Here is a 12,554-nt window from a genome sequence, read left to right on the forward strand (position 1 = left end):
AATGCATGAGTGCTAGCAGACCACTTTAGGTCTTTGTCACACAAAATGTCTGATCATGATCTCACTTCTTGTCACATAGAACATTGGTATTCTAAAAACAGTCACCAATAAATGCAGCAGTGCATTTATTTTATACACGTGAATTGAGGAGTGTTTGTTGTATATAGCTGACCAAGGAGGCAGGGTTAGCTAATATCAGTAGGAGTTCTCTATAGGAGAGCAGTGTCAGGCTGTAAACTCAGAAAGAAGCTGCCACTGATAAATTCTATATATAATAGTCAATTGTTCCTAAACACTCATACTCAAAGCAGAGGAAGGTTTTGCCATAGCTTTGAGTCTTACTTGGAGAAAGCTTTGCTATTTATGTGTATCTGAATAAAATCAGGGTCCTTGACATGGATGTATGCATGCTGACAACACACATTCACTCTGGACTTCATCCACTCATGTGCTGGCTGGTGTTATGTCAACTTGACACAAGCTACAGTCCCTTTAGAAGAGGTAACTTCCATTGAGAAAACGTTCTCATGGGCTTGGCCTGTGTGAGAATCTGTGGTGCATTTTCTTGACTGATTGTTGTGGGAGGGCCTAGTGGTACCACCCTTGGGTTGGTGGTTCTGGGTGTTTACAAGGTAGGTTGAGCAGGTCACAAGGAATAAGCCATTCAGCATCCCTCCTTCATGGCCACTTCATCAGTTCCTGCCTCGGAGTTCCTGCTTTGTCTTCTCTTAGTGATAGAGTGTGAAAGTATAAGATGAAGTAAACTCTTTTCTTCTGGGTTGTTTGGACATAGTTATCTATCAGAGCAATAGAAAGCTAACTCAGGGCAACTCCTCACACATTCACTTGGGGATTCTTCCTCTCCCTGCATGCATGCATACCCATCTTTGAGTACTGGGTGGTTTCTTCTCCCTTGATACAACCAAACTTGAACAGTTCCTATCCAAACACATTCCTAATATATCAGGGTATGAAAAAAAGAGAATAATTTAGCCTAAACAAGTTCCATATTAACGCACAATAAGATAAAATTGTCTCAAGTAAAAGGAGGCTGCAAACAGACTCGGGGCCCTTGAATATCTTCACTCATGAGGCCGGCCACTCTCTTGCAGTACATTCTGATCTTTTGCTTTGCAATTAGTTGGTTTTTTTTTCTTCTATTTTGCTAGTACATGTGAGATTTTATTTCAGCTCCTTGAATAAGAGGCTAAGAACCTGAAACATCTAACTTTCGATCACTGCTAACACTTACTCCTTCCACAGACATCTATTTGATTCTGATTGGCTGAGTGCTCACTGGAAAGTGGTGTACAGGCAATATGTGTTAGAGCCGAATCATGGGGGTGGCATCAGAGCTTCGTCATAATGGATCTCTTCTCCGGCAAGTCTGTAGCTGCCTTATCTTGCTCTTCCTTCTGGAAGTTAGCAGAGCAGGGATGGGTCTCCATTCATAGGCAGGCAAAGCAAGTAGCATTGAAGCTGTTTCTACGATTTGCATATGGTTGAGTGACCTTGACCTAGGACCATGATTGGTAAAATGTAATCACAGATAACCAAACTCTGGAGTGCGTTTGAGAAGCTAATGGGAAAGATGTTCTGGCTCCTTAGTAACTTCTTGCCCTGAAACCCCCCACCAGACATTTTTTTTTTACCAGACTTTTTACCATACATAGGACTTGGCTATGTGGGGTGTGAATCTCAGTGGCAACTGTCCTTAATGTTTGGTAGTGTAGAGTGAAAAATTATAAAGGCCATTTTATGAAATATGTAAACTTTTTCTTTGCCCTTAGACCTAGGCAGAAGTGCAGATTCCAGAACGAGGAACTGAATGTAAGATTTTCACCACCCCAGGACACATTCCTGGTGAAGGACAATCTGACCCTGAATCAAGCCTCAAACAATAGGCCCACCTATGGGTGGGAGAGGCCCAAGGCAGGAAGACACATTCCAGACTACAGATAAAGATGCTGCCACCTAGGTGGGGCTATAGCCGGAAGATAGTTAATCTGAAATAGTTGGTAATGGCAGGATAGGACACAATGACATGATAAAAACCACATTTTTGAGAAGAATGCAGGGTGATTTCCACATGACACTAACCATTCAGGGTGGGTTTCTCTGGAATGTTTCTATTCTTATGTTATGTATCCTTGGCAACCCCTCACCCACTCCCCACTCCCCACTCCCCTGGTTTGTGGTTTTTCCCTTTAAAACCCTCCTCGGACTGGATGTTGAGGTCGGACCCTACTCCTTTGTGAGTACGTGGTCAGACAGCTGGCTGCCAGCTCCTTTCCCTAATAAACCTCTGCTGATTGCATCCAGGTATGGTTTCTTGTGATCTTTGGGTGGTCGTGATTTCCTGAGACTTGAGGAAGGGTCTCCCGAGTATGGGGGGTCTTCAGTAGTTTACATTACCAGCTGTAACTCACTGGCCCCAGCAGAATATTTAAGAACAGGGCATCAGAAATGGCAGGATCCAGCTAGATCTAGTTTGTCACTGAAGGAGACAAAGGCCCTAAAAAGAGTGCCTGGTACCACTATCCAGTGAATTTTGACCCCAATCCTAGTTCAATCTAGAGACACTGAAATCAGTCATATCAAAAGAGCTCCCCTGAACACAAAGGTCAAAAGGCCACAGAATTGGAATTTTTCTTTCTGGTTTGTTGGGATTCAGACAAAAGTCCATTAAAGTGATAGTAAGACAAAGGAACAGAAAAGGCTGTTAAGAGGGGAAGTGACACTGCCCTTAGTGTTACAAGCAAAAAGTGTCTGGAAGAAACGGTTTTTTTACCCCCATTAATTTGTTTACTTTATATCCCAACATCAGCCCCCCTTCCCCTCCCAGTCCCCCCTTCCACAACTCTTCCCCCATTCTTCAGCCCCTTCTCATCTGAGAAGGAAAAGCCATCCCCCCAGGTATTACCCCACCCTGAAACACCTAGTCACTGTAAGACTAGGCACATCTTCTCCCATTGAGGCCATACAGGGCTCCCAGTGGAGGGATAAGGACAGCAACCCACCCACAATAGTCTCCATCCCAAAATGTGTCCTGCCTACAAAACGTGCAGGAACAAAGATAGAGCAGCAATGAAGGGAATGGCTCACCAACCAAAGACTGGTCCAACTTGACACCCATGCCATGAGCAGGGTGTTGTGTTTTTTGTTTGTGCCTATAGTTCCTCTTGTCAGGTCAAAGGGCAGAAATGAGAGGCCAACTGTTTTCCTCCTTTGTGACTTACAAAGATACTTCTCTAGAAAAATGAGGCATCCCTAACACCAGTAAAATCAGGCTTTGAAGTTACTGAGCTCAGTCTACATAATTGTGCATAGGCAGGGTTTGTAGCAGGAGCTGGGGCATTTCAGAATCACTGAATAGAGTATCATCCTAAAGAAGCATAGGCTCTGGCTAAACCAACTTGATATCTGTGTTGAAGACAGGCCAGGCCTGAGCATAGAGATGTACAATAAAGATGCGAGGTGAAGGGATGGTTCACTTTCTCATAGTAATACTACAGATAAATTTTTAAGTGGAAAATGGTCCCTTTTTCCATTCTGCTTAGGTGGCAGAATCCTAGAATAGAGCTACTCCAAGGGCAGTTACTTATTTGGTAAGACTGCATTACTTTTTCTTCTATGTGGTAAAAGTGGATGGACCTGTACCTTGAAAGCAGCCTCAAATTAGAGTATTTTCAACTCAGTTCAACAAATACTTACTGGCCATAGACTATGAGGGAGATACTGTGATCAACAAGGGAGGTACAAGGGCCCTAAGACCTCAGAGGCCTCGGTCTAGTAAGAAATGGGAATTATAAATATGCAAATAAATTGGTACCCAAAAGAAAATTCACCATATGCATAAACTACATGTGTGTGTATGAACTCATAACTACAGCAGTTCATTACTTTCTTCACTACTAGCGATCTTTGGGGTGGGGTTACTATGGCAACATCTCCAGCATGATGTGTCTCACTTTTGTTTTAAAAGTTAGGCTGCAAATGGTGCCCTGGTTTCCGTTTTCTTTTCCTCATCCCTCTTCTGTGGCAGGATGTGACTTACTCCTTTCCAAAAAAACAACAACGAACAGGTATAATTTTTTATATTGATAGCTTCCCACTTTGGCTCTCTGGAGACATTCATTCCTTAAGGCTTGCTTCTGGTGTTGTCATTTCTCCTGGCTCTCCTTGAGATGATACCCTCTATTTTCACTCTAAGCAGTATATCATGTATTTTGTTAAGAGTTTGGTATTTTGCTTAAATCTTCCTGTCTGTAAGCTTAAAGAAAACTTGGTAACATATGGGCCATTATTTCATTTCCTCCCCCCCAAAACCTACACTCAGCTGCCATCTTTCTTCAATTGCAGTCACAAGTTAGAACCAGAGATGCTGACTGACCAGCCAGAGTTTGTTACATCTTTTTCAGACTTTTTTTCTCCTTTTGCTAGTTTCATTACCATCTTTCAAGAACATCTGAGCAACATAGCTTTGTGAGCAGCTAAGTTTCTGCCCTAGTTCCCAGCTGCTCCCTGGGTTTACCCTCCACATACCCCTATGTTTGTCACAGAAGCTGGCAGCTGCCCCTGTGGATACTGGGATTTTTCTGGGTCACGCTGTGTTCTTGTGCACTCACCATGAGTTGTTTGTTCTGCTAGGGCACAGCAGAAACTTTTCTTCTGAAACAGTTGCATTAAACTGAGCAAGAAGAAAGAGCCAGCTGCAAAGGGTGCCTTCAGGAGCTGGCACTGAGTCACCAGTGGTGCTTACTGTAGCTACTAAGGTCAGAACAGAGGCTTCTCTTTGTCCAAATGCATCAGTGATCAAAACCATCACAGAACTCTCATATGCACTGAACTACATTAAAAGACTCCAGGGAGTCTCCTGGTGTGCAGATGAACTAGGACACAGTTCTGGCTAACTGTCCAATCCAAGGTTCCAAGGTTCTTCAGTTACCTTCTGCTGGTGATGTAAACTTTATTTCCCTGCCTACCTACAAGACAGAATACTATCTCCTCTAATGGCTGCTTGGTAAAGGGAATCATTATCCCCCTGCTGGGTGACTTTGTTAGTCCTTCCTCCTTGTATCAATTATTTTACATGACAGCCTGATGTCAGGAATGGCCACATGATTGCCTTCATCAAGAATATGAGTAGAAATTACAGGAGTAACCTCTGAGTGCTGGATGTTCAACATGTTTTCTGCCATGTTTTAAATAACAGCCTTTTATTTTAGTCTAGTCTCTCCAGTGTGACAAAGACATAAGACAAAGACACAGCTTCTTTAAGATGGGCATACAATGCCCAAAATAAATGTTTTGGTGTTAGGTACTGAGATTTCAGGATTATTACTATGCATAACTTCCCACCTGCTTTACCATTTGTAAAGACCAAAGACAGATGTCAAAGAAACACAATACTTGGGCAAAATATAGTAATCATATAGCAGGAAATTTTCTCCCTGGCAGTTTGCTGTTTTCCTTACAAGGCTCATAGAACAGCATGTGCTTCCTATCAACTAGCAGGATAATGGCAAACTCTTCTGGATGCCTAAACAAGACCTGAACAACAAAGAGAGAAGGGAAGTCAATGGACAGAAAGAACATGAAGTGGAGAAATCTCATGGGGCCTCAATACTAGACAACTAGGGACTGTGGAGAGAGGGAAAAAATGGTCTTCTTGAGAATAGTTCTCCCCAATTGCTTATTCGATACCTAGTGGTTAGCCTTGAGATCATGTATATATAGGTTACATCACTCTAAATGAACAGGTAGTATTTATACATTTAGGAATATGTATGTATTTATGTAACAATGAAAGAAAAAGAGACCATGAATTAACAGTGGAGGTGTGCATGGAAAAAATGATGTAATTATAATTGCAAAAAATAACGTTTAGAAAGAGACTCCTATATATTAGGTATAATGTTTTATAAATCCATATATTTTAACATATTTTCTACATGTTTTTATAAATATCTCTCCCAGTCTAAAGCTCTTTTCAATGCCTTATTTTCTTTGGAAATGAATTTTTTTCAAAACATTTTGTCAGTAACAGTTCATCTACTCCAAGATAATGCTTTTTCCTTTTTCCGAAAGTTCTATAATTTAGTTGTATGTAATGCTAACTTTGAGTTGTTTGTTTGACGTGAAGAAGTCTAAAGTCATCTATCTTTTTGCAACCAAAATTTAATTATTCTAGGATTAGTTGTTGGAAAAATTATTATTTCACCTTAATTATTTTGGCTCCATTTTAATAAATACATTGACAATACAGTTCATTTTGGAAAAAAAAAATCTATCATGCAAATTCCCAAAGACCTGTCCTTAAAAAAAAAAAAATTGGCAACACTAGCAAAAACAGTCAACACCTCCAGAAATTTGAAAAATTACCAGTTTTACAACAATCTGAGCATGTATGCATGTATGTATGTAGTATGTATATGTGTATGCATGTATGTATGTGTGTGTAGTAAGAGCAGCCAAGCAGTAAGCACTAAGACTATCAAGGATGGCTTTTAATGGAAAATCACAGTAAGGAGACTACTTTCAAAGCAGATACCTAGAGAATATCAAAGTGGAAAAAAACAATAGGTTTAAAATTTACTAGAAGGATTTAACAGTATATATCAACTGCCAGACAGGCGAACCAGTAAACTTAAAAGAAGTTAATAACTCCACAGGACAGACGTGGGTGAAGAAGAGAAGTGAGCAGAATTTCACAGGTCCGTATGAGAACAACAACAACAACAACAAATCTCTCTAAAAATCAAGACACAGTTTACCAAGGCTCAGGAACATGCCGCTGTGACAGTTATTGCATGTGCTTTTAGTTATGGGCAGTCATAAGTAATGTGTTTACCATAAACACTGGTGGGGCATCAGGGATGTGGCAGCAGAAAGTGGGGAAAACTGCTAGAGATCTCAGTATGTTCTTAGCTTTCGGGCTGGAGTAAGTTACTGGTTTGCTAATACACTTTGTAAGTTTTATACAATGTAATGGCTACATAGATGACTAAGCATAGGTAAAAATAATACAGGCTCTGAGTCTGTAGAATTCCAAGTCTCTATGATCATAGGAGTTCTTTCTTTTAGATATTTTATTAGATTTACATTTCAGATGCCATCACCTTTCCCCATTTCCCCTCCTTAGAACCCCCCATCCAATCCCCCCTCCTCCTTTTTGCTTTTATACCGTTTTAATTACATGCAAGTATTAAGGTCAGTTCTAGTTTGAAAAACTAGCAATACAATAGATGCAAATAGTCAAGGAACAAGCAAGACAATAAACACAAATAGTCAAAGAAGAAGCAAGGCAATAAACAAAATTCCATGAACACTCCTGTGATCACTGTTCCTAAGGGTTTATCAGGATGACCAAAATATCTGAACCTACTTCCCTGTCCTAGCCCAAAGTCATGTTCATGTCTGAAACCTACTTCCTTGTTCTAGCCTAAAATTTAGATTTATGTCTGAAATTATTACTTCTTTGTTCTAGCTTAAGATTTAGATTCCTGCCTGAAATTACTATTTTGTTCTAGCCTAATGTCAGATTCCTGCCTGAAGCCCACACTTCCTTGTCCTTGGCCAATGTCATATTCCTACCAAGCAGTCCATTTCCTTGTCCTTGGCCCATGTCAGATTCTTTCTAAGAATCCCCCAAAGCCCTCCACCTCTCCCCCTTTTTAATTTCATAAATAAGACTGAGCCTGTCTTAGGTCATTCTGACAAGAATGCCTTCTTTACCTGTCATGAAATATGCATTATCAAAAGCAATGCACTTATGTTTTAGGTTGGTAAGGCTCTGTGCAGAATCTTACCCATCCTTGGCTTGCCAGTCTGTTAATTTAATAACTCTGCTTGGAGGTCTATTTTCAGGTTCAAGCAACATATTTTGGCTGCCAACATGCTGATGTTGTTAAAGACAAGCTTTAACACGATGGGCAGGAATAAAATAAAATAAAATAAAATAAAAATATTCCCAGGACAAAAGGAGCTAGTATGATCAAGCTACATATGCCATTCTTGAAGCTTGACCAAAATAGAAATACTGACCTCAGGCCATGGGCAATTTTATCAGCACTATCTGCAGCATCACCACTCAGCAGAACAGCATTCTTTAAATTCATAAGCTCACTATGTAAAGTTAAAACATCCAGAGAGGTATTAGAATTATGCCAAATACACTGCAAGTGTCTTTAGTTCTAACCAGTTAAATATTCTACAAACTACAACTTCTAAAACAACTTAAAGTGACTGAAGAGTATAGTTAAACAGTGAATTTAAATAGTGTAATGGCACTGTACTGGTCAAGACATCATTCTTGGTGAATTAAAAACAAAATAATTTTGGTTTCATTAGGCCACCATAATATTCTAGAGTTGAGAAGTTAAGTCCTAAAATAAAGTTCAAGAGGTATCCTGGGCATCTACCTAAAGTGAGGCAGATCTTTCACTTTGTGCCCTGTCCTTATCCTTTTGTATCTGGGACATTTGACTATTTATGTGACTATTACACACTTACTGAGAAGTGAGCAGCATCAACAAAACCAAATATTTCCAGACAGGTTTTTAGAGCATGAAACACCTCTGCTTTCCTAAGTCTACATACAGCTTGTGAGGATAAACACAAGCTGGGCATGGTTACGGTGGTGGGCAAAGAACAAAATGCAAACTAGCTTTACACAAAAGAATCTTAGGATAGGAGCCCATAGCTGAAGGGTTCAAATATGCTTTCTGTCACCCATGAGGCAGTAGGGATCACAGGGCTAAAAAGAACATGCCCATGTTCTCCATGTATAAACTCAGTATTATTCATATCCAATCACTAGGAGAAAAAGGTGTGAGGTCCATGCCCAAGGTAATGCAATAAATTATTAATGAAGAAATTATTATATTAAGGATACAATTAAGAAATAATTTAAAAATGGATATTGAGGTTATCCCTCAATATAACTCAAATTATTTGCCTCAAAATGTTCTGAATTCCACAATAACAAAGGATATCTACATTCTAATGGTGAAACTAGAGACAAAGATCACACAAAAGTCACTTTTATGTAAGCTGTTTACAAACAAAAATAAGCTTGAATTCATGTAATGTTTCTTACCAATCGAATAGGTTTAGTCCTTCACTAAAATGAAAAATAAATATGCATTTGTAGCCACTAAACCAACACAAAAAACTGATTCAGAAGAAGTTTATTTACTTAAAACATTTCACAATTATATTGACAATTATTTATTTAAAATAATATTCTAAATACTTACAAAAATAAATCAAGTATTGCTTCTTCTAGTTTTCAAGTGTGACAGCATTTGCCATAGAAAATAGAAAGGACCTTTTTAATAAACTAAACACTACATTGAAACTTTCTCAAGTTTAATAACTACACACTATTTCCTCTGATGACTTGTGCTTTATAAATGTTCAAACTATTTCTGTGCAACAAACAGGATCACAGTAAGACTGTATGTATAACAAGCCATATACATTAATTTTTTACACAAAATGTCAGTACTTTGGCCTAAACCACCATCACTCCCAAAATGCCAGATATACCATTATACCTAAGTATGTGTGGTTGTGAAGTGTTTAACATCCAGTCATCAAAGACCAGATATTACTAAAGGATACTCAGCTAACAGCTGCTAGGCAAGACATTTTTTACTTACATTAATCATTAGTCAAACCATTAAAAAAATAAACTTCATAAATTTATCAATACATTAAGTTAATCCTAAGATAAGCATCAATGTCATAATTATATCCAAAAAAGAAAAAAGAGTAACACTCCAAGAACAACCATTTGAAATTCAAGTTGTTTCTAACTTCATAGTCACTGAGACATAAAATTTTTATCAAATCCATTTTATGCATTCAATCTTCCCTTCAATACACTTGGAGAAATCATGGTTCCAGATCTGATTTCTACCTGGCAGGGTACCCGTCTCACTGCGTAAACTATACAAGGAAAGAATCTCACCCTGGTCACAGCCTAAATTCCTGTGATTAATCTAGATGGTATAGAACTTTACACTAGTTTCATATAAACAATGTATCAAACATTCAAAATTCTACTTAAAATTAGAAAAATCAGAAAATTTGGGTTTTTTTTAATTAAGAAAAAAGAAACTATCCTTTTGTCCTTATTTATGCTACATTACTTAGAAATTTATGTGCAATTGTACTATAAACATAAATTTACTCAAGTTGATGTTTTACAGTCAGTTCCATTAAAAGGGAACTTGTAAAATCTCAATTATAAGCAGATACAAACACTACCATCAATGTCTTCATTGACAAAAATATACCCGAATGTCATAATTTTTAGAAAATGTTAAACAGCATGCTAAGTAATTTCAAAGACTTATTTCACTAAAAGACACAGGCAAGCAGATACAGTAAGAACATACAAAAATACAAACCAACAGTGTAAAATACAGACAAGAATCATCAAAATCTAAGAGGTAGTCAACAGAAGGAACCCTGATAAAACAAAATATCCTGGCAGATGCCACTAATCTCAAAGACCCCAAATCACTGTGAAATTCTTGTATTTTAAGTGGTTAAAAGTTGCTAGCAAGGATTTATAGGCAGTTATCTAAATGAGTTAACACTGCAAATAGAACAATACTCATTTATGAGGGACTAAGAATAAAATGTAGACCACATTCCACAGCCTGCCAGCTCTATCTGGCTTACTCAGCCACCACCACCCCATTTTGTTTACATATTACATATCCTTATTTCATGCTATGAAGGCAGAGGTGAAGAGCTGATCCAACCAGGATCATGCAGCCCATAAGTTTGTTCCTTTCGTAAAGACTGGAAATGTTGGGGGTAGAGACAAAGTTGTCTCACTTGTGTCTGATGCACTCTTGTACCCACCTGATTCCTCTGTACATCTGAAATGGATGTAACACTTCTTACATCTGTAGTCTAAGGATCAAAGAATTTTTCCAAGTTATCAAAATGAAGATTTACTGTGACTCACTGCAGAAGAACTCTCAATAATGATGGAAATATGTGGCTACTAAGTGTTGGAAGTGTGACTGACTCAAGAATGAACCACTTGTGGCTACATTAAGCAATACTGACTTAACAACTAATATTCCAAAGCTGTGACTTTTTAAATGACCCCAAATTGGAAAGTAACACCTCTGGAAAAGACAACCTTGAGCAGAGATGAACATTCAGCCACAAATACAGCTCCAGACACTCCTTAGAGGCAAGCAGAAAGCAAACTGGTTATAAGCTGTTTCATCACTGTTTCTTTTCAATAAAGAGGCAAAATTATACATGATTTACTGGTTCTTAGAAAGCAAAGCCCACAATAATGCCATGTTTAAAAGCATGTGGATATTTCAAAGTATAGCTTACTTTTCATCAGAAATACAAATGTCAGTTTATTTCCCATCTTAGCAACTCAGTATTCATTCACATGTTCAAACTGGCACACAACTCAGAGAGTTGCAAGTTTCTAATGAGTCACTTTCACAGGACAAAGTCACTCCAACAGCAAAGTTTTCCAAGCATTGTAGCTTCCACTGCATGCTGAAGCATCCTCTAGAGGGCAGAATTAGCAAACAGGAAACTTTGTACACACCAGACTAAGGAATTCGCCTTGCTCAGTTTTTCTCCACATGAGTAACTGGAAACTGTTTTCAATAAAGCAAATCTAGATATTAAATGACAAACTACTGATTGCTTTTTGCAAATTAACTGACTTGCTGTCACAATTAAAAACATAAAGTTGGAATATGCACTTGCTTTCCCACACATGATACCATCTCAAGACAAGTATTTGCTTCATCACACTTCCAACTCAAATGTGCTACCCAGAGACAGAGCTGGTTCTGTATTTGTTTTCTAAGTAAAGTGGAAATGTTAATTTGATATATTTTGATTTAAATATAGTTGATTCCAAGGTTGAGAATGTAACTCAATTAGTAGGGCATCTGATTTTGACCCCTAGAACTATAATAAACCTGATATGGTGGTCTACAACTATTTCTGTTAATCCCAGTGTGCAGAAACTGCAAGAAGGACTGATCAGATGTTCAAGGTCATCCTTGAATACAGTGAATTCTATGCCAGCTTGGGGTTATGAGACCTGTCTCAAAACAAAAACAAAACAAAACTAGCTGCTACCAAGCATCTTAACCTTGTTTTCTATCTGGTAGTTTCTTGGGGTACAGACATTCTGAGGCACTTCTGTTGGGTTTGCTTTGCAGACTAGTCAGATGCTGCAGCTGGGACTTTCACAGAGAGGTTTCTTCGGGTGCTGGTGATGTGCCGCTGCTGTGCTAAGAAGGAGCGTGCAGGAGCAGCCGCAATGCTGTCTTTGCAAGCACTAGCACCACTCACCAGCCGAGACTCCATGCCCAGTTTCTGAAACGCCAGGCTCTGAATGAAGAAACATAAATAACATGCTAAATGTAATGTAATTATTACAGCAGTTCTAGCAGGCTAATGGTTTCCTGCTTTGGCTGAGAAAAAATATTAAGAACTCAAAAGCCAATTCTTCTATGTCAGACAGCACTAGCAAGAAGGCACAAAAT

At 38.6% G+C, this 12,554-nt stretch overlaps 1 protein-coding gene across 2 annotated transcripts in view; it reads right to left on the minus strand.

Annotated features, from left to right (window-relative positions):
• Positions 1 to 9,176: 9,176 nt before the first annotated feature.
• Hook1 (hook microtubule tethering protein 1) overlaps positions 9,177 to 12,554 on the minus strand; it is a 46,436-nt gene continuing 43,058 nt past the window's right edge. For both annotated transcript variants that reach the window (XM_076934639.1, XM_034502190.1), the window contains one exon: positions 9,177 to 12,399. In XM_076934639.1, the coding sequence (XP_076790754.1) occupies positions 12,229 to 12,399 (171 nt within the window). In that variant the 3' untranslated portion in view covers positions 9,177 to 12,228. The remainder of the gene's footprint in view (positions 12,400 to 12,554) is intronic.

The sequence above is a fragment of the Arvicanthis niloticus genome, chromosome 5, assembly GCF_011762505.2.
Source record: "Arvicanthis niloticus isolate mArvNil1 chromosome 5, mArvNil1.pat.X, whole genome shotgun sequence".
Classification (NCBI taxonomy): Eukaryota; Metazoa; Chordata; class Mammalia; order Rodentia; family Muridae; genus Arvicanthis; species Arvicanthis niloticus.